Source organism: Miscanthus floridulus, chromosome 14 (assembly GCF_019320115.1).
Source record: "Miscanthus floridulus cultivar M001 chromosome 14, ASM1932011v1, whole genome shotgun sequence".
Classification (NCBI taxonomy): Eukaryota; Viridiplantae; Streptophyta; class Magnoliopsida; order Poales; family Poaceae; genus Miscanthus; species Miscanthus floridulus.
This window is the reverse complement of record NC_089593.1, coordinates 29,731,572-29,758,157: the sequence shown is the minus strand read 5'-3', so window position 1 is coordinate 29,758,157 and position 26,586 is coordinate 29,731,572. Positions and strand designations below refer to the sequence as shown.

At 43.5% G+C, this 26,586-nt stretch overlaps 1 protein-coding gene, 3 non-coding genes and 1 pseudogene across 10 annotated transcripts; 3 read left to right on the top strand and 2 right to left on the bottom strand.

Moving 5' to 3' along the window:
* The first annotated feature begins 4,279 nt into the window (after positions 1-4,279).
* On the top strand, positions 4,280-5,572 carry LOC136506048 (syntaxin-111-like; annotated as a pseudogene).
* Positions 5,573-6,001: 429 nt separating this feature from the next.
* TRNAA-UGC (transfer RNA alanine (anticodon UGC)) lies at positions 6,002-6,074 on the bottom strand. The gene has a single exon. It is a non-coding gene; the product is annotated as a tRNA-Ala (tRNA).
* Positions 6,075-7,986: 1,912 nt separating this feature from the next.
* On the top strand, positions 7,987-8,097 carry LOC136506295 (small nucleolar RNA Z279/snoR105/snoR108). Its single transcript, XR_010771510.1, has one exon. It is a non-coding gene; the product is annotated as a small nucleolar RNA Z279/snoR105/snoR108 (small nucleolar RNA).
* A 386-nt stretch (positions 8,098-8,483) lies between these two features.
* TRNAK-UUU (transfer RNA lysine (anticodon UUU)) lies at positions 8,484-8,555 on the bottom strand. The gene has a single exon. It is a non-coding gene; the product is annotated as a tRNA-Lys (tRNA).
* A 1,153-nt stretch (positions 8,556-9,708) lies between these two features.
* LOC136505388 (pentatricopeptide repeat-containing protein At2g46050, mitochondrial-like) lies at positions 9,709-17,157 on the top strand. 7 transcript variants are annotated; one of them, XR_010771190.1, is made up of 7 exons: positions 12,251-13,891; positions 13,977-14,087; positions 14,860-14,910; positions 15,390-15,471; positions 15,711-15,768; positions 15,864-15,938; positions 16,728-17,157. XR_010771190.1 is itself a non-coding variant. In XM_066500542.1 (6 exons), exon 1 carries the CDS (start codon positions 9,848-9,850, stop codon positions 11,453-11,455), a length of 1,608 nt encoding a protein of 535 aa, XP_066356639.1. In that variant the 5' UTR covers positions 9,709-9,847; the 3' UTR covers positions 11,456-11,534; positions 12,103-12,234; positions 15,390-15,471; positions 15,711-15,768; positions 15,864-15,938; positions 16,728-17,157. The 7 variants fall into 7 exon arrangements, 5 of the variants coding, with proteins under 5 accessions (XP_066356639.1, XP_066356640.1, XP_066356637.1 ...); XM_066500542.1 differs by lacking the exons at positions 12,251-13,891; positions 13,977-14,087; positions 14,860-14,910 and adding exons at positions 9,709-11,534; positions 12,103-12,234; XR_010771191.1 differs by lacking the exon at positions 14,860-14,910.
* Positions 17,158-26,586: the final 9,429 nt, after the last annotated feature.

The window sequence follows — 26,586 nt, the reverse complement described above, 5'->3', positions numbered from 1 at the left end:
TGATTATGAGACAGGTAGCACTACTCCAAGTGATTAAGCATGTGAAGATCAGGACATGATGATGGTGATGATCAAATGCTTGGACTTGGAAAAGGAGAAAGAAAAACAAAAGGCTCAATGCAAAGGTGAAATTGACAGGAGTTTTTTGGTTTAGTGATCGAGACACTTAGAGAGTGTGATCACATTTAGGATCGATAACCATACTATTAAGAGGGGGTGAAACTCATATCGAAATGCGGTTATCAAAGTGCCACTAGATACTCTAACTCATTGCATATGCATTTAGAATCTAGTGGAGTGCTAACACCCTTGAAAAGGTTTGTGAAAATATGCTAAAACACATGCACAAACGTGATACGCATTGTGTTTAGCACTTGGGAGCAAGGGTTCGGAACTCCACCGGTGGAGTGTCTGCCTGTAGAGTGCGGATAGTCCGACGGTGCCACTGGGGTCCTACATCCGGTCAGTAGCAGCAGTGAGTGCGTAGTCTCAGTCTTGTGACTGGACGCTAGCGCGAAGAGTGATCGGACGCTCAGGGCCTGTGTCCAGTCAGTGCTGACGTACGCTGACGTGGCGGCGCACAGAGGAGACGGTGAGTGACCGGACGTTGGGAGAGTCCGGTCGGGCGTGACCGGACACGTTCGGTCATGAATGGAACCTTACTGGAAACGACCAAACGTTGGGGTCCTTCGTCCGATCACTTCGAAGCAGCACGTCCGGTCACAACTTAAATGTACTGATGACCATTGAGATCGGGCGATCAGCGTTTGAAGCAGGGGCCATGTGGCATGCATCGTGCGATTGGACGTTGGGGTCTAGCATCTGGTCGATCTGACTGGCGTGTCCAATCGGCCCATTTTTTAGTGGACTGAGGAGCCAACGACTCTATTTTATGGGGGCTTCTATTTAAGCCCTATAGCCGGCTCAAGCTCACTCTCTTGGCCATTTGCATTGACATAGCAACCTTGTGAGCTTAGCCAAAGCCCTCCCACTCATCTCCATCATTGATTCAACATCTTTGTGAGATTGGGAGAGAATCCAAGTGCATTGCTTGAGTAATTGCATGTAGAGGCACTTGGTGTTCGTGTTTCGCTACCAGATTCGCTTGTTGCTCTTGGTGGTTGCCACCACCTAGACCGCTTGGAGCAGCGGAGAAGGATTGGTATGAGTTGGTGATTGTTCGTAGCCATCTCCGGTGATTGTGAGGGGATTTGTACCTTTCCCGGCGGAGCACCGAAAGGTAACCCTAGTGGATTGCTTGTGTCATTGAGTTACCTCACTTATGGGTAGGTTCTTGCGGTGTCCAATTGTGTGGACGAGGTTCATGCAACACCTCTTAGCCACTGAACCACCAAGTGTTGGTCGACACAATAGGGACGTAGCGTGTTGGCAAGCACGTGAACCTCGGGAGAAAATTGGTTGTCTCTTGGCCTTTGGTATTCTCCTGGTGATTGATTTAGTATTCATCTTGTGATTGGTTCACTCCTCTACATGGCGGTATAATCTCCCTACTTACTCATTTATATTCTCGCAAACTAGTTGTAGCAAGCTCTTTAGTGTAGCTAGAATTGAGAGCTTGCTTTGTAGTTTAAGTTCATCTAGTGGAGCTCTTTAGTATAGCAAGTGTGAGAGCTCTTAATGAGTAGTGACATAGCAAATTGTGTGTCTAGTGATTGTAGCAACTAGAATTGTTGGATAGGTGGCTTGCAACCCTTGTAGAGCTAGAGCAAGTTAGCATTTCGCTATTTGTTATACTAATCAAATTGATCTAGTTGGTTTATAGATTTTTAAATAGGCTATTCACCCCCCTCTAGCCATATTAGGACTTTTCAACTAGGGATCAAGGCTCAAGGTCTATCAACTTATGAAAAGGAATGCTTGGCCATCCTGATGGCAGTGGATCACTGATGCCATTATTTGTAGTCTTCTCCTTTCACTATACTCATAGACCAAAAGAGTCTTATTCACCTAGATGATCAGAGGCTGTCAACCCCTATTCAACACAAAGCCCTCACCAAATTGATGGGTCTATCTTACCAGATTGTGTACAAGAAGAGTATAGAAAACAAGGTGGCTGATGCCGTCTCAAGAGTATCTCAAGCTCCTTCCTATGACATTTCTGCCATCTCAATTATTAGACCCCTCTGGTTATAAGAAATTCAAGGCTCTTATACTGCAGATCCTCAGGCTACCAAGTTATTATCTGAGTTGTCTATATCTTCTCCTATTGGGCTTTATTCACTGAAGAATGGTATCATTAGATACAAGGAGAGGATTTGGGTGGGTTCTCAACCAACTCTGTCGTCTAAGATCTTATCTTCATTACATGCTAGTGCTATTGGGGGCCACTCAGGATATGAAGTGACTTACAAGAGAGTTAAACAATTATTTGCCTAGTTCAAGCTCAAACAATCCGTCCAAGACTTTGTAGCCTAGTGTACCATTTGCCAGTAGGCTAAAATAGAAAGAGTGGCTTGCCTAGGTTTGTTGCCTCCTTTACCCATCCCTGACCATGCTTGGCATACTGTCACGTTTGATTTTATAGAGGGTCTTCCTAAATCTGTTGGTTTCAATTGCATACTAGTAGTAGACAAATTCTCCAAATATGCTCACTTTGTGGCTCTTTCCCATCCTTTTCACTGCTCTCCAAGTGGCAGTGATCTATCTGAATCACATCTTTAAACTTCATGGCCTTCCCACTGTTATGATTTCTGATAGAGATAAAATCTTCACCAGCAATATTTGGCAAGAGTTGTTCAAATTGCTTGACACAGATCTAAGAATGAGTAGTGCATACCACCCACAAATAGATGGCCAAACTGAACGTGTTAACCAGTGTCTTGAAGCCTATCTTCGGTGTTTTGTGCATGCTTGTCCTACAAAGTGGTCATAGTGGCTAGCATTGGCAGAATATTGGTATAACATATCATTTCATTCTTCTCTTGGCCAAAGCCCATTTCTAGTCCTTTATGGCCATGAACCAAAACACTTCGGTATTGACATATCTCAAGCTTGCAAGTCCACTGATCTTCAAGGTTGGTTAGAAGAAAGAGCACTTATGCAGTCTCTAGTGCGTCAGCATCTTGTTCGAGCTCAAAACAAAATGAAAGCGCGGGCCGACAAGCATAGATCCCCAAGATCTTTTCAACCAAGTGACTTGGTCTATCTGAAAGCTCAACCTTATGTGCAGACCTCCTTAGCTTAGATATCCTCCAACAAATTGGCTTTTTGCTTCTTTGGGCCATTTCTTATAATTGAGAAGATCGGTCAGTCTGCATATCGTCTGTAGCTTCCACCTGATTGTCTTATACATCCGGTGTTTCATGTATCCCAATTGAAGAAGGCGGTTCCATCTACTGCAGTAGTAAGTACATAACTTCCTGATATTACTAATCAGCTGTAGGTTCCGCAAGCAATCCTGGATCGTCGGCTTCGTCAGCAAAATGACACAATGATTACTCAAGCCTGGTATGCTGGTCCTACCTCCCCGACGCACTCTCCACCTGGGAAGATGAAGAACCTCTACGTCAACAGTTCCCGCACGCACTAGCATGGGGACAAGCTGGTTCTCAAAGAGGGAGGGATGTCACCGACAGCACGACGACCACTACTGCTGGGAGCGATCTTGCTGACTCCAGCGGAGGAAAGGAGAAGGGAGCGAGCTCTGATGAAGACTCAACGGGAAGGGCGCCTGGGCTCGCGCGTACAAGGAAGCCTAGCGTCGGGCCTATGGGCCGAACTGGATCAATTGAGGGACCCTGCATGGCCTAAGAATGAGGCAGCCCATTGCGGTTTCCTTTGTAATGCAAAACGAGAACCGTGAAGGACTCGAACTCGGATGAGAACCTAACCGTGCCTGAAGGTGACGGCGGCGGCGACGTGCGGCGATCTTGTTGATCGGCTAGCGACCGACCGAGTTTCCACCCAGAAATACCTCAAAACTATCGTTGATCTATCGTAGTTCAGTTACAATTGATCTTGGTATCTTGTTCTGCTTAAAATAGGGAGTCTGAAAATGGAAGTCTTGCATGGCCTTCAGTAGTGTAGCATTTCTTTTGATGTTGGTGTTGGAGAGATATCGTGCTTGAAGATTAAAAAAATAGAAAAGAAGGATACGTGCCACTAAGCCACTACACTGGCTAGCAGTCTGTTTGTTCGTCTTATACGATCATGGATTATAAATTAGAATAATATTTTTCTTTTATATCAAACCAGTCAGCAGTACTTCTGTTTTATAATCTACGAACAGGCTGTAGATCTGACAATAAGCACAGCCTACTTGATTAAATGCAGAAAAAATCTTGCTTTTGTCAGCGACCATTTGAGATTGAGATTTGACCACACCAAAAGATCCATCTCGCAACCGGCTCCGACACCGGCCAGCGAAGGTCCATCTTGCAACCCGCTCCGGCACCGGCCAGCCAGGATGAACGACCTCATGACCGACTCCTTCGTCGCCGCCGCGGCCAAGGCGCAACAGGGCAGCGCGGCCGTGGTCGCCCCCGCCAGCGGCGGCGACGACCCGGAGCTCGGCGCGTTCCTGGCCGAGGCAGACGCCGCAAAGACCGAGATGGCCGCGCTGCGCGACGAGCTGCCCCATCTCCGATCCGCGCACGAGGCGTCCAAGAACGCCGTGGTGGGCGCCGGCGAGGCGCGCGCCGCCACGCAGGCGGCTCTCGTCCGCCTCCTGGGTTCCGCGCGGTGCCTCCGCGCGCGCCTCGCCTCCATGGACCGCCGCGCGCCGGCCCCCGCGGCGCAGGCCGCGGCGGGGCTCGGCCGCCGCGTGCGCGACCTCACCGCGGACGTGCAGGCACTCCGGCGGCAGGTCTCCGCGGACCGCCGGTACCTCGCCGTGGCCGGAGACGCGCCGACCGAGGAGCAGCTGGACCGCCTCCTCCTCCCCAGCAGCACCGAGGATCCCTCCGACACGGCGATGCGGGCGGCACTGCTGTCCGCCGCAGGAGGAGACCGCGAAGGAGGTGGCGGAGGTGGAGCGCGGCCTCGTGGAGCTCCAGCAGCTGTTCCTGGACATGGCCGTGCTCGTGGAGGCCCAGGGCGCGCCGCTGGACGACATCGAGCGGCAGGTGGGCGCGGCGGCCGGCGACGTGGCCGCGGCCGAGGCGGAGCTGCGGGAGGCCCGCCGGCTGCAGGGCACCGCGCGCCGGAGGCGGGTCTGCCTGCAGGGGCAGATCTATGTTCATGGTAGGGGGTGTGGCCGCATAAAAAAAAAAAATCAGAAAAACAGTGATTATGTTCAGTTTTTCACTGTATATGCCCGTATGTTAAAAATCTATATACCCACAGGGTCAGCTCACCCCTTGATTTTGCTCTGGCTCCGCCGCTGTCTGCCTGGCCGGCGGGATCGCGGCAGTGCTGCTCGTCGGCGTTGCCGTCGCCGTCGTTGTAGCCCTCGAGCTGGCGCGCAGGGGCGGCGGCGGCGGGCAGCTCGCGGTGCAGCTCGCCGCGGCCTTGCCCGCGCGGTGAAATTCGCTTCGCCTTGGGACTTGGGAGTTGGGATCCCGCGGTTTTCTGGTGTGGTTATTGTTGACGCCTGTGTAGCCTGATTATAACCTGTGTGAATCTTGTCAGTTGTGAACGGCAGTGTTTGTGTTTGGTTGATGTGGAGATCGGATGAAACTTCCTTTCGTTCAAAAATAGATTTTCAGGGCGTTCGGCTGGTAGGTAGAATAGTGAATTTTGGATTATTTTGGATGGTTGAATAGTATTCTGTAAGAGAAAATAAGCTGAAACATGTGGGAAGTAGTAAAGCCGAACGCCCTATTTGAATGCAACTTTTGGAGACTGGAATCTTAAGCTAAAAAATGCATGTGATTAAGCAAATGAAGGTGTCCGCAACTCTCAAATGTCCTGCCCTTGCATGGAAAGTGGAATAATAAGCAAATAAAAAGAAAAGAAACGAAAAGGCATTTACAAATACACAAAAGGGCCACGATCTAATAATAAGCAAATAAAAATTAAATTGAAAAATTGCATCTACAAATGGAGATGCGGGGGATCGAACCCCGTGCCTCTCGCATGCAAAGCGAGCGCTCTACCATTTGAGCTACATCCCCTTTTACGTTCAACTCAAGCACAAATAATATATATTTGATTTTATACCCTTTTTTTTGGTTCAACTCAAGCACAAATGTTATATATTTGATTTTTGTACATGTAATTAGCTGAAACCGCCCTCTCGTCAGTACGACAAAGCGGAGGCATAAATTGGTAGTTGGTGGGTATCATAATGAATCCTGTCAAATTACTCAACGTTTTGTCCATCTTCCACACACTTTGTCAATCATTTCTTTTTGAGTTGGCACTGGATCGGGCGAGTATTTCTTCATTTTTTTTTGTGCCCTGGGTCACAAGAAAAAGTAATAATCCTCCTATATCTGAAATCAAATTTGATGGATATTATAAATAATCATGTCAAAAGGGAAAAAGAACAAGTTGCCCTCACTTTGTATGCATCGCTGTAGCGTTTCAACTGCATATCGATAAGAATTTGCACATTCCACCACTATCGCAGCTAAGGCCACTATAGTTAGCGCCGCTAAATAGGATAGCGTTAGCACCTCTATAGCGGTTTTAGTGATGATGAAGATCTATGAAGAGAATGAGTTGAGAAGAATTGAGTCTCAAACTTTTACTTGTCTCTTATGAGCCACATGTGCACTAGCTTGTAGGGTGTATGGAACTTTCTGTTTGTGTTTGTGATTGGGCTTTGGACCTTTGTTGCACTTTGTATTTTGCTATAAGCTTTGTAACCTATGATGTCTCTCTTAATGTAAAATAATGTGAGCATGTAATATACGATGATCTTATGCAGTGCCGGATATAGAAGATTAAGTTAGGAGGGGCTTCTCTTACTATCTTCTACCTCTAGCCCCTTTTCAAGTTTCTATGGGTACCAATTTATGGCTCCTTTTAATCCAAACAATTCAAGCTCCACGCAGATCCACAATAGAGCAGTTCCACGAAATCCATGGATCTACACCCATGAAGGGAAATTGACGTCTAAGAGCGGGGTTAAATTAGACAACTTAAAAACCATTTCTAAAACTATAACCTCTAATTTCCACCTAGTTAAAACCTATGCAATAAATAATCTATCTAGATGCGCAACTAAGATTTTGCTAGGTGTAGTGCTATCTCTATAGTAAAAGAGTTATGCAACCTATGTTATAATCCTATCATTAGCCTATCAAACTAAGCCAGAGGATGAATAACTTGTTGCCGATTAGGTAGAGGAAGAGAGATCAGAGCGAAGAAATTTGGATTCAGCATGCTTCGGTTTTCGCGATATTGGCCTTGTTCCATTCGCTGAAAAGCAATGGCTGAAAGTATTGTTCACCGATTTGATGTAAGAGGAAAACACTATTCCTTCGTTAAAACAGTACGGCAAGCGAATAGGGCCATTAGATGTTCATCGGAGGGGGTAACATTCCCCATGTTAGTACAAAGGGAAAATAGTATTTCGAGAGCAAAATGTGTAATCTTTTTTCTGATCCTGGTACGGCTAGGATTTGAAGCTGGTTGTCGTAAGCTTTTCTCATTCCGATAAAAAGAGTAGTCTACTCAGAGAAAGAAATGATCAAAATGCTGTGCTTCCTGGAAATTTTTTTTATGATTTATCTTAAAAATTAAACTGGGGAATGCAGCAATTCACTCGACCGGGATGGGATTCATGTTTGAACCAAAAGGAAGCGGCACAGCGTACTACGAACTGAGCAGGCCAAGTCGAGCCGGGCCCGATGTGGCTGAGTAGAATTCTCAGCCCATTTAAATTTAAATAGGCCTGGCCAGTCCATGGCCCATCGATTCGCACCAGGCTGCTCGGCTGCCACTGCCAGTAGCAGAGCACAGTGGGTGTGTAGCATTTTAGTCCCACATCGGTGGAGCTCAGCAGGTCGCACACCAGCGGCTGCATTAAAGGGGTCCGGGGTGCGGCCGTTCCAACGCATGATCCTTCAGGCAGTTTAAGGGAGATGAGGAGTGGTATAAGCTCGCAAATACTATGCGAGAGGGGTGACCGCCCCAACTAAGCCTGTTACGACAACAGGGGCACCCCTAATGACTTTACCATCTGATCCCGACATTAAAACAACCTGTTAGCTTTAGGTCCTACAAGGACCATGGTATCATCGATGTTTTCATTTTTTCAATTTTTTCCGATTTAAACAATCTTTTTGAGATTTGATTTTTATTGTAAACGAAAACACAAACATTATTTAGTTAGGTCCTACTAGGGCCATGGTATTCTTTATTGTTTTAAACTTTCTTTCTGAGTTTTTGATTCTTGGTAGTGTAAAGATTATTTTTTTTTGTAGAAATGAGAAAAATTACGCACTCGGATGAATTTTGGAATGGTTTCTGGAAAGTTGTATTTGCAGCGGCAGAGACATGACAGATGTTTCTTTAAAAACAAATTCTATACTACATGCAAAAAACCGCATTAATTGAGAAGAATGCTAAAAAAACGCCGACCGTGGGGATCGAACCCACGACCACGTGGTTAAAAGCCACGCGCTCTACCACTGAGCTAGGTCGGCCAGTGAAAATTAGCACTCAAACATTTTATTTGTTGGATATATGTGCATAACATTGTTCAGTATCAAAGCGAGCGAGTGGAGTAACTCCTATACTCTCACATGCGACACCAACTCGATTTTTTTTTTGATGCCATCAACTTCTAGATGCGGTTTCATTCATTCTCTCTATGAGACTCGTGCCTCCTACGACTCGACACTCGATTCCTTGAGTCCACATAGACCATTTCTAATGGTTAAGTGGATGAAAGTATGAAACCGCACCTTTTCTTGGTAGTTTACATGGACTCAGGTAAACCCATCCAATTCTCAAGTGGCCTTTCTAAATGGAACCAACATTCTAATTGGATTTTCACGAATCAACCTGTACCACTAGAGCAAAGCAACTTATACCGAAGAGGAAAAGGATTTGGCTCAAAGTTATTCATAATGGCCGCACGTGTTCCAAAAAGCGCCATTGCAATAGTTGAGTCGGATCCAACTCCCTTGTCGAGTAGATTTATGGAGAACGGAAATTATTCAAGTGACCATGATATTGTTTGGTGGAAAATGATAGACGGGCAACAACTGCTGCTAATGAGGAGATGTTGTAGACCTAGCAGTAGCAAACAGACTGAACGAGAGAGAACATGATGGATAGTGTCGCAACAGAGAGTTGAACTAAACTAAATTGCACATCTTATGGCTAGTTTGGTACACTAAGAATGCCAGCGTTTGTCACAATTTCTTGCCAAATTTGACTAAAGGTTAGTTCATCAAATTGGTCGTCACACCTTAGCTAGCCTAGGAGAATTTTGCCATATATTTTTTTTTGTAATAACTGACACGTGAGGAATGAGCCGATGGGAAAAAAAAGTAAAAATAATCTTATCAAAGTCTATGGTTACAACCAAACAATTGCTAACTTGATCAAATTCAACTAAATTTAGGTGTGACAAAGTGTGGCTAATGGCATGTATCCTCAGTTTCAAATTAAAGACGTTTTGACTTTTCTAGATACATTGTTTTTACTATACATCTAGATATAGTGTATATTTAGGTACGTAATAAAAATAATGAATCTAGAAAAGCCAAAACGTCATATAATTTGGAACGGATATAAGTATCAATTAACCCAGGGTACAATGGAGCGCATCGCTCTCGTGTGCGCGCCGTTCCTGGCCTCGCTGCCCAGCTCGGGCGGCTCCGTGTTCTTGTCCTGCAGACATATGCCGGCTGCAGCAGGGGCAGGACACTCTCTGCCTGCTGCTCGTCCGGACACTTTCGTTCTCATCACCAGCGATGACCGATGACCCATGAGCGATGAAGCCACCGCCCGCCGCACTGTAAGCTCTGGAACGAATGAGATGCGGCGCGACCTCCTTGCTCTGCTACTCCGCACCAGCTCCATCTCCGTCTCCGGCGGCGCCTGCGCAGCGCGGACGCTCCACCCGCTGGCCCTCAAGTCCGGGCGAGCCTCGGAGACCCGCGTGGCGACCGCGCTCGCCGTGGCGTACGCGCGGTCGGGCCTGGTCGCGCACGCGCGCCGCGTGTTCGACGAAACACCGCCGCCGCGCAGGGACCTGGTCCTCTGCAATGCCATGGTCTCCTGCTACGCCGCCCACGGCCTCCCGCGCCAGGCCTGGGCGCTCTTCGCCGCCTTGCGCCGCTCCGGGGCGCTCGCCCCTGACGGGTTCACCTTCAGCGCCCTGCTCCGTCCGCCGCCGCCGCGCCGCCACCCCGACGACGCCGTCGACGTCCGGGTGCTGCTCGCGATGGGAGCCCTGGCGCATGGCCTCGTGCTCAGGCTGGGTCTCCTCGCGGACGTGGTGGTCGCCACCGCGCTGCTCGACATGTACGCCAAGTGCGGCCGGGTCGACGAGGCGCGCTGGGTGTTCGACGCTATGGCGGTCAGGAACGTTGTGTCCTGGAACGCGATGGTTGTCTGCTACGGCCGGGTTGGTGGTGGAGGCAAGGACGCCGTTGAGCTGTTCCAGCGGATGCTGAGAGACGGGAGCTACTGCCCGGATGAGCTCACGCTTGCCAGCGTGCTAAGCTCGTGCGCCAGCATGGCGGCAGCAAACGAGGTCACTCAGGTTCATGCTCATGCCGTAAAGAGGGGTCTGCACGGGTTTCTGCAGGTGGCCAACGCTGTTATCACGGCATATGGCAAGGCCGGTTTTGTTCGAGAGGCGATGCAAACTTTTGCTATGGTCTGCAACCCAGATGTAGTTTCGTGGTCCTCTATGATTTCGTCTTACGCGTACCTTGGACTCTCTAAGGACGCAGTTCATGTGTTTGAGAGAATGATCCAACAAGGCGTACAGCCTGATGGCATTGCCTTCCTTGGAGTTCTTTCTGCCTGTAGCCATGCTGGTCTTATTGAAGAAGGCTTACACTATTTCCTTATGATGACGAGGGGCTCCAGCATCGATCCAAATCCACAGCATCTTGCTTGTCTTGTTGATCTCTTAGGGAGAGCTGGTAGGATTGAAGATGCTTACAAGATTGTTACAAGACTTTCTTGCGAGAGAAACGCTGATATTGTTGGAGCTTTTCTTGGTGCTTGTAAGATGCGGGGCAAAATCGAGTTGGCAAAGTGGGCCGCTGATAGGCTTTTATGCCTGGAACCAAGTGAGGCAGTAAATTATCTGCTTATGTCCAATGCATTTGCTGCTGCAGGAGCTTGGAGCGAGCTTGCAAAAGTAAGAAGTGTGATGAGACACAGGTGTGGCAGCAAGGTTCCTGGCTGTAGCTGGATAGAGATAGGTGGAATGGTTCGAACATTTGTCTCCAACGATGTGGTGCTCCATCAGTCGACTGAAATGCAACAAATGATGCAGCTTACTATTTCAGAAGCACGAAAAGAGTGGAACGAAGACACAACTTGTGATGATCCAATTTTAGTTCGAGAATGTCAGTGATACAGATGTTTGATATATTATTCTGGGTTATTTTGGCATCTGCAATAGTCCCAGAGCTTATCTATGTGATTTTTCTCATGTAAGTGGTATGTATTAATTTTAGTGTATTTATGCCAACTGATCATCACACTAACTAAATTACCAAAACTGACTTGATTTGGTTGCATAAAGATAGGATCTATGTAACCTTAGGAAAGCAGAAAATAGCATTATGTTTATTCTGTGTTATATTTGTTTAGTATTAGAATGAACAGTATAGAATCATTATTTTTACGATGGTGCAAATCAATATTTTACATGTTCTACAATATGAAGCTATGAGTTTTCATGATTTCAAATTCTGTAAACTTATTAATAATTTAACAAATATGTGTTACTGCACTTTCTTGGGAAATAATGTACAAACTACTTCATTTTCCTCGAAAACAGCAGTGGCTCCTTGCATATATATATTTCATTTTCTTTTTGCCATAGTGCAGTTAATTTAATATTTGTTGATTGTGTTCGATTTTACATGTTTATATTGCTGTACTTTCCATTTCCAGTTCATAAGTTGGTAAGATGTTTACCAGGTAGTTGAGTGCTGTTTTAGATAAATAGATATCTAGCCTGATATTTCTCTCTGTTTTTTGGAACGCAATGGCAAGAGCTCTGCCATTCAATTAAGGTAGGGAAATAGAGTTTATGTACAAGCAAAGACACTCCAAATGAGATTTTAAAGCCTCCCGAAGCAGGAATAAGAGGGAAACACACACCCCAAGGGGAAACAACATCTAAACGTAAGTGAGTGCTCTCTTCCTTTGCTCTATGTCTTCCTTTATTCTTGCGGCCACTTGCGGCACCGTTTCTATCTCGTCGTTGAAAATTCTCCTGTTTCTATCTTTCCAAATATTCCAAAAGGTGTAGATTACTACCCTGTTTAGTCGTCTACGTTCAGATTTCGGCACTTTCCTTGCCGCTTCTTCTCACCATGCTCTGATATGGATGGTTTCTGCCTAGGGCTGTTGTTGCAGCTGAGTGAAATTTTCCCAAGAGAGGATTTGATCCCAAACTGCCTTAGCAAAAGGGCAACATAGACATAGGTGGAGGCTGGTTTCTAAGGGACTGTTGCACAGCATGCAGTGTTCTTGGTGTGGCCACCCTCTCTTTTGTAGGTTGTGCGCCGTAAGAATTTTATCTTGCACCAAAATCCTGGCGAAGATCTTGCATTTGTTCTCCACTTGTGCTTTCCAAATGAGTTCAGTACGGAACAAGACGAGGGAGCCTTTGAATTGAATTCTTGCCTGATATTTCTCTTGAATATCCATTTTATTCATATTTTCTTGTTTAAGATTAGCTAATTCTTGCTCAAATGTTTTGCCACTATACATCCTGTTTGTGATTCCCATTTGGCCTCTAGTGTAGTAATGTTTGGTGCTTCTCAGGAAGTTGATGATAATGTTTGTACCGTATATTATTATTTTTCCTGAACAAGCTTCTTACATAAGGGCCAGTTACATTTTTGGATAATAGTTTTTAATACCGCAGTTCTTTGATCCTGAGTAGTTGGTTAAAAATTTGCAGTCCTGCTGTTGCATGAGTAACTGTGCCACATGATCTCAATTTGAGTTAGCAGATTATATATGATACTAGTTAAGTTTTGCACCTGTCATGTATTAAGGATACTGGTGTTGATTTGGAAGAGGGTCCAGGTCCCATCTTGTTTACCAAAACCAACACCCTTTAGGATTGCATTCAATTTGATCATTTTGCACTGAACTTGTGAATCCAAAGGATTAACAAGTTAGTGCAGCAGGTCTATTTCTTGTCCCTGCACGAAGTAAATGTTTCTTTCCTTAGTTCGTACCTTTCTAGATTCCAGTATTCAGTGTTGTCTTCTGTGCTTCAGGTAGGTACTCACAGATATGACTGATGTTAGAGTTAACTGCTGTAATACCCCGAGAATGAATGCCATAAATAAGAATTTTAATATGGATCCAGTGCTCTTTTTTTGGCGAAGGTTGACCGGATTTAAGGAGAGACCGAAAATTTGACTTTTTGATCCGTTGCTTGGATGGATTAATGGAGACCACCATTGCGTAGAGCTCGTCGAATACTTTCGGTTTGACTGCTTATTCGCATTAATCGGGCTATCGATGGTGAAGTTACGTTATTTGTTAGTTTTATGAAAAAAAAGCCACGTACCTGTTATGAAGACCTGGCGTGGGTTTTCTTTTTCTTCATGACCAATTCCCCTTCCGTGACTTTCCATATGCTGTGTTTCTCCCCTATGGCCGAACCTCTCCTTTGCCACCAGCCCTAGCTCTCTGATTCACGCAAGAGAAAAGGGAAGAGGAAGAATAGGAGAGGAAGAGAGAGGATTTAGGGCTTGCTGGTGTCGTCTGCCGCCGTCCGCCGCCGCAGTCGTTCGGGGCGCCGTTCTTTCACGGATGTTTGGTTAGGCATCATCTTGTCTCCCTATTTTTGCCATCAATTTCTTGTTCCCTTGCTGTCCATGATGGTTACCCTACGTGCGACATAGATCGGAACGCCGATCCAGTCATAGCGGCGTAGATCGCTGTGAAGTGAAGACAATGGAAGGAAGGAGTGGATTGCTGGGAGTTTGTCATCATGCTCGCTGCATTTTCCCTAGGTGAGATACCAAATACTAATCCACCTCTTTGGATCAAGTTTTGTGGATGGAATCGTTGAATTAGAAGGGGTATAGTTAGAGTAATTCCTGAAATTGTCGAAATTAATTTTCGTCCATGTTCTGAAATTCTGTCAGACTGAACAGTTTCTGTTCATCGCTGTTTATGGCTTTAATAAATTTTGTCACTGTGGAAAAAGTCGTAGAGGACTTCAATACCTTTCTTTCGACAGCAAGATCACCCTCATAGGCTCTGTATTTTTGGAGTTTAGTTTTTCTAAGAAGGCTGTTTTGCAGCGACGAGAATCTGGGCTGTTTTAGATCTATCAAATTTGTGGCCCTCGTAATGGAGGAATTTGAACTTGTGATCTAAATGAAAGTTGTAGAGTTTTTCTTAAGCTTTCCAGATTGTTATACAACATATTTTGTGGATGAGCATACCTCCAGTTATCAATTTTATAATATTGTTGTCTTGTTTTGACCGTCGAAAAGTTCAGTTAAATTAAGAGGATGATCATGCTATCTTGGAGACCTCTTATGCAGAATCTTATAATACAAAACTTGTAGATAATGGAGTTCTCTATCATCTGGTAGATTTTCAGAATTTTTGAATGTATAGTTAAATGTCTATGAAAAAGACAAGGGACAGTGCTGCTGTCATGATTGGTAGTGAAACGGTAGATGCTTAAACGGGGGGTTTGGGATGCTTTAGTGTGTAATTGTTGTTTGTCTTGTTAGTACGATGATGTTGGTACTGAGGTTGGCTTATGATCAGGTGGTTTGCCTTCACAGCGCGCCTAGCTCTTTCGTTTGATCGTTGGTAAAGGCAAGTAAACGTGGCATTGTCGTCCACATTTAGCTTTGTTGTTTGAATTGCCTCCACTAAATTTTTAGTATCTCACACTAGCCATGTAATCGGAAATTTGAAGTTATTTGCCTTTGAAGTATATGATTTCATATCTTGTGATATTACTTTTGAATTATGAAGTATATATGAACTACGTACGTTGCAACACTTGCATTTGCACTTTTTTCTGGTACAGCAACGCACGTTGATGAGCAATGTGGTTGCAGCCCTCACTCCCTCTTATTGGGATGTGTGGGTACAAGTGAAGTTATGCATTGCATTGCATTATTTGCATTGCACTTGGAAGTATATTTATATTACTACGAAGCAGTTGATGTCTCTACTATTATGCTATTTAAACCTGATGCTTAATCGAACTGTGATTTGAATAACTTGGTTGAAGCAGTTTGTTTGCTGAGGTTTTCCATAAACCTCACGCGCTTGTTCCCCCGTCTCAGGTACATGAGTTTCAAAGATGCTTGGCGGGATGGGCGTAGCTGCACGAGTGCACACTTTGGCCTAAAGTTCAAACAAACACATGTATTACAACAAATTAGTTGGTTGTCGGAGGTTTTTTTTGTACATTGTTTTAAACACCTTAGTTTTGCTAGTTGTCTTTGAAGATATCTTTGTTTATGTCATCGTAGAAGACTTAATTTAATGTTCAACTTAGTTTGTTGCTTCTGCGTTCTCTGATGATGTGTTCTTGTTAGATTGTAGTGTGGTAATACTCTAGAAGGAAATTTATGTTGTTTTCTTCTGGGGTGTTACAATTGCAGTGTTGAGTGGACATGCCACATTAACGCAATGGGTTCTAGAGTTGAGTGTGTTCATAATGTAAGTTCTTAAGATACCCATGAACCATCACTGCCAGTTGTGTATGATTTCCTTTTCTGATAAAAGTCCTTAGTGCTGCTCAACTTTAAATTCAGGGAGGGGGGTGTTGCTGTGCTGGTCAAGAGTCAAGACTGACCCGATGAACTTACAGAACAAGAGGACCCTGAAAGGTACTTCACCCTCAATTATGGAACTCTAAGTCTCTACGTGAAAACTTGAACATTACCAACAATGAAACCAAAATTTGATCTATGAGCTACTTCCAGATGGGAACATTGTCAGTAAATGAACTTGGTTGATACACTCTCATTAAAAAAAAGTGTTCCAACATGGATCTTAATAAGGCATTCAATCTCATGCTTAAATGTGTACCCAATGCAACACTTGGCATGCATATCAATCCAGTTGTCATTTCCATCTTAAAGAACCAACTGTCCATGTTGAGTGTTGTTTCTCAAGAATCATCCAAGTGAACCATGCGCCAGTTTTCTATTCCTTTTTTTCTTGACAAATCAGGGTTCTATCTTCTATACACTGCATATACACCTTTTTGTTTGCATGCATCATGCAAGTTTGACTCATTTCTCCATAAGACCTGGCTGGTTTCCTCTGTGTCCCAACTAGGGAAGGTTGTTACAGCGCAAAAAAAGTCCTTACCTGGAGAAAGACGCATTTGTTTTATACTACGGTTTTCCTCTTTGGCTCTGTAGTCCAATTTATTTGTTTTGGATTTGACATTAAAACTACCATGAGATAAAGAATAGGAAAAAAAATGACTTTTGAAAGGTTGGGCAGGAGGGTACAGTGAGACTCATCCATAGGCTAAAGAATTGCCTTATAAACTATAAAGGTGTTGACACTCATATTTGGCCTGAGTCTATTGCTTAGCAAGACTTGAATATTTGATATACTAAATTATTTACTTAATCAGGCTAATATTCTGTGGCCGATTATTTCAGTGCACAAGCTTTCTTGGCTCAGTCAGCTGGACACGATGCATTGGTTGCAAAGGCACACGAGCTGTTGAGCAAGGAGGAGGCCAAGAGTTCAGAGGGGCACACGTGCACTTGGACTTGAGTCCAGCGGTGGTACGCAATGCCTAGCCCGAGATTGATCCATGAAGGGAATTTGGAAAAGAAAATATAATATGGATTTGTATATTATTATCTCGGACTCTCGGAGACTCCACGTAAAAGGAAATAACAGAAATCACTCCACTGGGTCCGTGTATATGACCCCGTGAGCCAAGATGCAAGTAACTTTGGCCGGGGGTGATTCGACAATACGTCCTGACTCCTGACGTGGAGGAACACAAGTACGTCACGTCCTTGTTGGGATTTTTATCTAAGTCCGATTATAGTACGGAAAATCAATATGGCCGATTTTTGTTCTATTATTCTCGGTACCAGAAAGACCAGCCCCTCTCTTTATGTATATAGGGTGATGACCGATCGTTTATCTTCTGTATACCTTATAAGCTCTTCCAACCCTGTGCTATCCGGTGCATCTCTCGATGAGATATGTCGGTGCTCTAAGGGGCTTTGTCGATCCTAGAACACCCCTACCATGTATCTCCGCTACGAGTCTTCCTGGGAGGCGTTCGTGGGTTTATCGGGCGAAGAACGAGCGTCTGATCGGCCTCGACCTGTTGGTCGGCCTCGCCATTGGGATTTGCCTCCGCTGCGTGCTCGACCATGTGCGGCCTCTGGGCGATCTAGCCTCTACCGGTGTGTGACTCGAACCAGTGTCAACAAAAGAGCTGTTTGGAAGAGGGTATTGCTCTGGCAATGTTTCATATACCTTTGAAAAAAGTCTATTTATTAGTATAAATTTCAATAAGTTCTATGTACTTGTAATAAAATCTGCTATATAAATATGCCCCAATAATAGTATAAGATAGGTCTCATTTCAATGGATTCATTCAAATTAAAATGAAAAGCATTATTATGCAAAAAAAAAAAAATCCAAAGAGGAAATACCGCAGTGCCTTGCTGAATTCTTGAAGATCCTTGCCCGCCAAGGTAACAACTCCCACTAGGCCACTAAACTACAGCTAGTCTTTGTTGTCAGCATCATTTGTCAATGTGTTGCACTTATCCTCGAAATTTCCACAAAGCTTGCATGACAAGGACTCTGCCCCTTCCCCATATATATAAACAATTCGCAGCCAGCAACCCAGCACTGATAAAAGTTCACCACAGCTGAAGAACAACCACAACTAGGAGATACAAAACAGAAAAAAAAAAACAAGTGCACTCAACAGAAGTGAAAGGAGGGATCCATAATCGAAATCCAAGTATCAAGATGGTCCTAGGCTTGGACTGCTTTGGTTTTATGGCGAGGAAGGCGTCGGAGTCATCTAAGAAGCAAGAAGCTGGAGATGCGAGGAAAAAGAAGGACGCAGCAGAAGAAGCATCACGGGAGGCCAGTGAGAATAAGGATGCGAAGGCTGTAGAGAAGAACAAGCAGGGGAGAGGCACAGGGGCGCCCCTTGTGGTGCCTCACTTCCCTAGCCGTTCTACCCCTGCCTTGATCTAGCTAATCTGAATTCCGTTTTCTTCTTTCTGTTGTTCTTGCTGAAGGCAAATAGGCAATTAGAGAGGAAATACCGAGTGGATGGATTCAGAGTAGTGGTTTGTAAAAGAGTTACAAAGTTAGTAGTATGTAGAGTGAAGTAGCATACTGAATTAACTAAATGTTTGTTACCTGTGAGACCATCTTGTGCCTGAACATAACTTGCTTATAGAGATGTTGAATTGTTTAGTATCTAGGTTGCATAGTAGTTCATGTATCTCAGTTTACTCCCAGTTTCTCTGAATTGTGTAGCACAGAAGCTCCTAGATGTTTGGATTATTTCCAGTAATGATCAAGTAGCTGATGGATTTACAAAGCCACAATCAGTGTCTAGGCTACATGAATTTAGAAACAATCTCAACTTGTGCAAGTTGTGATTGAGGGGGGCTGTAGAAATACGTAATAGTATTGGAGTCTAGCACTGTGCTGTATCGGTATAGGACAGCCTGGTTCGGCCATGTACTGGAAGTCCTGTGCGTAACTGTATATCACTACTAGAGAACAGACTTTAGAACGGTGTCCCAATTTAGCATTAGCCTTGGCATTTTTTGCCTCCGGGACTAAAGGTCCCTGCCCGACGGTCGTCCGCGGGGCAGAGATCTTTAGTCCCGGCTGGTATTACCAACCGGGACTAAAGGTTTACCTTTAGTCCCGGTTTGGGTGATGCCCCGGGAATAAAGATTAATCTTTAGTCCCGGTTTGGCCCCCTAACCGGGACTAATTATCCCGGCCTATAATTCAGCTCATTTCTTCCTCCTCGAGCCCGAGCCATTCCATTCAAACTCACAGCATCTGTTCTTCAGCTTGCTGTTGTTCTTGCTCTCTCCCCCTCCATTGGTGTTGCTCTTCGATTTTGGAGGTAACAAACTTAATCCTCTTATGTTTTATCAGTAGCTTATCTCATTTTGCGATGTAGATGCATGTGTAACTTTATATGTTGGACTTTATTATGATTTTATATGTCATTTTTAGCTCAAAATCATATGATGATTTACATATATGTTTGGATAAACAAAAGTTAAATTAGTTCATCAAAATCACGTCTCGCTCGTCCTCGCTGGAGCACGCGCCATCCTCGTCCCCGGTGGCTTACGTGATCTTAGAATTAATTTTTCCATGAAATGAAAAACTTAGAAAATTGTTAAAAAATTGTAGAAAATACGTACTAGTTGAACTTGCGGACCGTGTTCAGCTCGGCAAGCATGTTCTCTGCCGAGCGGTAACGGACGTCAAGGAGGAGCTTTGATTCTACGAGGGAGAGCGGCAACGGTCGTGAAAGACCGTGTTCCCTTTCTCGTAGAATCGGAGCTCTTCCTTGGCCAAATACGGTGCCGTCCGGTGGAGAAATACTCGCCGAGATGATCACGTAAGCAAGGTCAACTAGTACGGATGGTTATTTATTGAAACATGTTTTTGAGCTATAATTTGATGGATATTTGATAACTTCAGACCTACAAATGTCATCTACAAATGTTACTATCCTCGGCAACCTAAACGCCCGCGAGCTCGCCGATATCGAGCAGGTCACTTAGAATTATTTTTTCCATGAAATGAAATACTTAGAAATCATGCCTTTTATTTTTTAGAATTAAATTTTCCATGAAATGAAAAACTTAGAAAATAGTTAGAAAATTATAGAAAATCCGTACTAGTTGAACTTACGGACCGTGTTCAGGTCGGCGAGCATGTTCTCTGCCGAGCGGTAACGGACGTCAAGGAGGAGCTTTGATTCTACGAGGGAGAGCGGCAACGGTCGTGGAAGACCGTGTTCCCTTTCTCGTAGAATCGGAGCTCTTCCTTGGCCAAGTACGGTGTCGTCCGGTGGAGAAATGCTCGCCGAGATGATCACGTAAGCAAGGTCAACTAGTACGGATGGTTATTTATTAAAACATGTTTTTGAGCTATAATTTGATGGATATTTGATAACTTTAGACCTACAAATGTCATCTACAAATGTTACTATCCTCGGCAACCTAAACGTCCGCGAGCTCGCCGATATCGAGCAGGTCACTTAGAATTATTTTTTCCATGAAATGAACTACTTAGAAATCATGCCTTTTATTTTTTAGAATTAAATTTTCCATGAAATGAAAAACTTAGTAAATAGTTAGAAAATTATAGAAAATCCGTACTAGTTGAACTTGCGGACCGTGTTCAGCTCGGCCAACATGTTCTCTGCCGAGCGGTAACGGACGTCAAGGAGGAACTTTGATTCTACGAGGAAGAGCGGCAACGGTCGTGGAAGACCGTGTTCCCTTTCTCGTAGAATCAGAGCTCTTCCTTGACCAAGTACGGTGCCGTCCGGTGGAGAAATGCTGGCCGAGATGATCACGTAAGCAAGGTCAACTAGTACGGATGGTTATTTATTGAAACATGTGAAATCCGTACTAGTTTTGTTTAAATATATCATTTTAGAAAATATGAAATTTACACTAGTTTGCAAAAATAAGTATAGAAAGTAGATGACAACTGGTACCGGATCCTCGGTCTCTCGTTCGGTTGCGAAACGACTGAGGCCAGAACTCCCTCTCATTATCTGCGGCAAGTGTAAGCAGAAGATTGTGATGGAGTACCGAGTCAAGAGACAGGGACCCAACAAGGGTCGTGTTTTCTACAAGTGCCCGGATCGCGATGTGAGTTTCTTACGCATTTTATAATTATGGCTAATTGACCTGCTTTTCTTGAATATTTTTGACTAAATATTTTTTGGCTTTAATTTCAGTGGGAGGGCAATGGATGCGATGGTTGGTACTGGGAGGAAGATTATACTACATATGTGCAGAATTTAGGTGCGCTTGAGGTAGCGGCGGGTGATGATGAGGCAGTGAGCCAGTAGGAGAAGCTTATTGATATTCAACAGAAGAATGATTTGTCTGTTTTAGTTGCGTACGATCACGAAATAATTATGTTACTGAAGTGCATTGTAGTTTTAGTTTGTTTAGTGATAGTTGGGATTGCTTACGTTGTAGCCAGGCTTAGTTAATTAATCAACCGTGTGTGTCATCTATGTTGTGTAATAAAATACTTAATTATGTTCAAGGTTTTCATAATTTGTCGTGTAATGCAGATTATGTCACGCCATTGGATGTATAATGCCGATCGCCGCTCCCAAGACTTTATTGAGGGCGTGCACTATTTCTTAGGTGTGGCCGAGGCAAATAAGCGGGATGGTTTCATGTGCTGTCCATGTGCCATATGTAAGAATTTAAAGGAATATTCAAGCTCAATGAGTCTTCATTCACATTTGCTTAAGTCAGGTTTCATGTCAAACTATATATGTTGGACTAAGCATGGAGAAAGCGGGGTCATGATGGAAGAAGGTGAAGGAGAAGATTTAGACATTGATGACATTATTGCTCAGTATGCTGCCTTTGATGATACTACAATGGGGAGAGATGAAGAAGAGGTAGCGGCAGAAGATGATCTCGGTGATGCTCTTGGCGATGCCATTCGTGATGCACAACAAGAATGCGAAAGTGAAAAAGAGAAAGTTAAGTTCGAGCGCATGCTTGAGGATCATAGGAAGTTGCTATACCCGACGGCCGAAGAGGGGCAAAAAAAAACTGGGTACAACACTGGAATTGCTACAGTGGAAGGCAAAGAATGGTATATCCGACAAGGCATTTAGGAATTTATTGAACCTCATAAAGAAGATGCTTCCGAAGCCAAATGAATTGCCCACCACTACGTACGAAGCAAAAAAGGTTGTCTGCCCTTTGGGATTAAAAATCCAGAAGATACATGCATGTCCTAATGACTGCATCCTCTACCATGGCAATGAATACGAGAATTTGGATGAATGCCCGGTATGTAAAGCAGCGCGGTATAAGATCAGGCGCGATGATCCTGGTGACGTCGAGGGTGAACAACGTCCTAGAAAGAAAATCCCTGCCAAGGTTATGTGGTATGCTCCTATAATACCACGCTTAAAACGTTTGTTCAGAAATAAAGACCATGCAAAGTTGTTGCGGTGGCATAAAGAAGACCGTTAGTGGAGAGCGATAGACAGGGAATTTCCAGAGTTTGCAAATGAGGCTAGAAACTTAAGGTTCGCCTTAAGTACAGATGGTATGAATCCTTTTGGGGAGCAGAGCACTAGTCATAGCACTTGGGCAGTTACTCTATGTATCTACAACCTTCCTCCATGGTTATGCATGAAGCAGAAGTTCATTATGATGCCGATCCTCATCCAAGGTCCAAGGCAACCTGGCAACGACATTGATGTCTATCTGAAGCCATTAGTTGAAGAACTTCTAGTTTTATGGAACAAACCAGGTGTATGTGTCTGGGATGAGTACAAACAAGAACACTTTGACCTACGAGCAATGTTGTTCGTAACAATTAATGATTGGCCTGCTTTAAGTAATCTTTCAGGTCAGACAAACAAAGGATATAATGCATGCACACATTGTTTTGATGACCTTGACAGTATATATTTGAAAAGATGTCGAAAGGTCGTGTACCTTGGCCATCGTTGATTCCTTCCTTTGAATCACCAAGTAAGAAAGAAAGGTAAGCATTTTAAAGGTAAGCCAGACCACCGGAAGAAGCCTCATAACCGAACCGGAGAAGATGTACTCGCAATGGTCAAGGATGTGAAAGTAGTATTTGGAAAGGAACAAGGCAGCGAATCTGTTCCCAAAGATGCTAAGGGACACGCACCCATGTGGAAGAAGAAGTCCATCTTTTGGGAGCTACCCTATTGGCAAGTCCTAGAGGTCTGCAACGCAATCGACGTGATGCACCTGACAAAGAATCTTTGTGTGAACCTGTTAGGATTCATGGGTGTGTACGGGAAGCCAAAGGATTCACTTGAAGCACGCCAGGACTTGTAGGGCATGAAAGAACGAGACAACCTTCATCCAGAGAAGACAGATGATGGACGTCATTACTTAAGTCTTGCTAGCTACACGCTTAGCAAAGAAGAGAGGGACATCATGTTCGAATGTCTAAGCAGCATCAAGGTCCCATCGGGATTCTCCTCCAATATAAAGGGTATAATAAATGTGCCAGAGAAGAAATTCCTAAACTTAAAGTCCCACGACTGACACGTGCTTATGACGCAATTGCTTCCAGTTGCTTTAAGAGGAATTCTAGCTCCACATGTATGTCTAGCCACCGTGAAGCTATGTGCATTCCTCAATACAATTTCTCATAAGGCAATCAATACAGTGGAACTAGCTACTCTACAGAATGATGTGGTTCAATGTCTTGTCAGCTTTGAGTTGGTGTTCCCTCCATCCTTCTTTAATATCATGACACACCTCCTAGTTTATTTGGTGAAGGAGATTAGTATTCTTGGACCTGTGTTCTTACATAACATGTTCCCCTTCGAGAGGTTTATGGGAGTCTTGAAGAAATATGTGAAAGTCCGTTCTAAGCCTAAAGGAAGCATCGCCCAGGGCTATGGAACAGAGGAGGTCATTGAGTTCTGTGTTGACTTTATTCCTGACCTTACCCCGATTGGCGTTCCCAAATCGCGACACGAGGGGAGACTCAGTGGTAAAGGAACTTTAGGGAAGAAAACATATATTGGCATGGAAGATGATTATTTCAATAAAGCACACTACACAGTTCTTCAGAACTCGTCATTGGTGCATCCGTACATCGAGATACATAAGGAGTTCTTACGATTCAAGTTTCCAGGGAAGACTGAAGCTTGGATTAGGCGTCAGCACATGGAAAGTTTCAGTGGTTGGTTGCGAAAAGAATGTCAAGACGATGACAATATTGATGAGCAACTGCATTTGTTGGCTAGGCAACCATCATGGCATATCCTCACGTACCAAGGGTATGAGATAAATGGGAATACATTTTACACAGTTGCCCAAGATAAAAGGAGCACCAATCAAAATAGTGGTGTTCGCATAGATGGCACAGATCCAAATGGGAATATACAAACATATTATGGCCGCATAGAAGATATATGGGAACTAGACTACGCACCTAATTTTAAAGTCCCTTTGTTCCGGTGCCAATGGGTGAAGCTGACCGGAGGAGGGGTAACAGTCGACAAAGAGTATGGAATGACAACAGTAGACCTCAACAATATTGGGTACAAAGACGAACCATTCGTCCTTGCTGCCGATGTGAGTCAGATGTTCTATGTGAAAGACATGTCTACAAAATCAAAGAGAGGAAAAAACGAAGACATCAACTCAATGATCAATGAGCCAAAGCGCCACATAGTTCTTTCTGGGAAAATAAATATAGTGGGAATTGAAGACAAGTTAGACATGTCAGAAGATTATGAAAAAATGTCCGAATTCCACCCTTCATAGTGAAGAAAGATCCAAGCATCATGTTAAATAATGAAGACACTCCATGGTTACGATAAGATCATAACCAAGGGTCATACGTCAAGAAAAAATTTACTGTTGTGCCCGCATGATACAATGATGCAAATCCTAGATTGTCTCCAATTGAAAAGTTTTGAATACCAAGTTTGTTCATCTCATCAAGATATACAATCCTTATATAATCCATAGCCTGTTTTATTTAGATAGTTTTTTAGATAGTTTTTAGATAGTTTTGTTAGGTAGTGTTTGATATATATGTTAGATTTAAATGTATTAAAATTTAATTAGTAGTTTGTTCTTAGTTTTTAGATAGTTTTTGATATATGTTAATTAGATTTAAATGTATTAAAATTTAATTATTACTTTATTTAGATAGTTTTTTTAGATAGTTTTTATTATAGTTTTTGATATATTTAGTAATTATTATTCTATCTCTCTCTTTATATGTGTTAGATTTAATTTTGATTTAGTAAAATTCTATCTATGTATATATGTTAGGTTTAATTAGATTTAGTAATTAATTCTATCTAGAGATTCTATATGTATACATATATATATGTACTTAATTATTTCTATGTGTATATATACATGTACTTAATTATTTCCATGTGTTGAGAGAGAGAGAGAAAATTGTATCATTCTATATGTATATATACATGTGTACTTATTTCCATGTTTTTTGGATCGAAAGTGTTTTTTATTCGATTCCAAAGCCTATACCTTATTATTGTTTATCCTTATGAAATATTATGTGTTATTATATTTAATTGGATTTAGTAATTCTATATGTGTTATCACATGTACTTATGTTATGTGCCATAGTAATTCTATATATCTATGTGTTATCTTGAAGATACAAATGGCTGCTCCGGATGATAACTTGAATGATGACATAATGACGAATATTATCAATGCTGGCACCAATGTGGATGACACGAGTCAGTACTTTGCTGATTATGATGATATCCTGAATATGCCGGTGGTTGAAGATCAACAAATTGTTGCGCAAGAAAATACTGGCGAGGTATATTCGATTATCTATCATCTCTTATAGATGCATGCATACGTATATTTGTTGTTAATCATTGTGTTTCTACTCATGTAGCCGGCCTCTGGATCTACATCAACCACCGGCAAGAGTAGGAAAGTCCAAGGGCCAAAAAAGCCATTAGAGGGCCGTTTCATAATATCAGAATTTGACACCGACACCGGCAAACCATTGGGACCACATGCTCAGACATATGTCAATCAATGTGGGTTCATTGTAAGGGATAGGATCTCAGTTAGTGCTCATGAATGGAAGCAGAAGATATCCGCTCCTAATGTTAGTTTTGTATCTGATCGTGACAAGAACCTAGCTTGGAGAGATATCACTCAACATTTCACATTACAAGCAGATGATGCTTTGAAGGAGCTAGTGAGGGATTAGACAATGAAGAAGATGGCAACATTGTTCCAGAGTTGGAAGAAGACATTGTATAAAAAGTTTATCTTGAAGAATGAAACGCCGAATTTCAATGCTAAGGCGTTTGTCAAGTTGGAGTCCCATTGGGATGACTTCGTACAATACAAGACATCTCAAGAGAGTGAGGAACGTGTGATGAGGAATCAGCAGAATGCCCGACAAAAGCAATACTATCATCGCATGGGATCAGGTGGTTATAGGAGTGCTATTCCCAAGTGGCAGAACCTAGAAGCAGAGATTACTGCCAAGGGAATCATACCTGAAACAATAGAGAAGAACTGGCCTCAACGCGTGAAGAATTGGTTCTACGCTCATGGAGGAAGCCTAGACCCAGACACTGGCAAGCTAATTTTTGGCCAAAAAATTGAGAGAGCAACACAGAGACTAGCTCGTGCTAGGGAAGAAGCTGATAGTGGTGTTTTCAAGCCCAACAGAGAAAAGGATGAATTGACATATGCCCTAGAGAATCCCAAACACGAT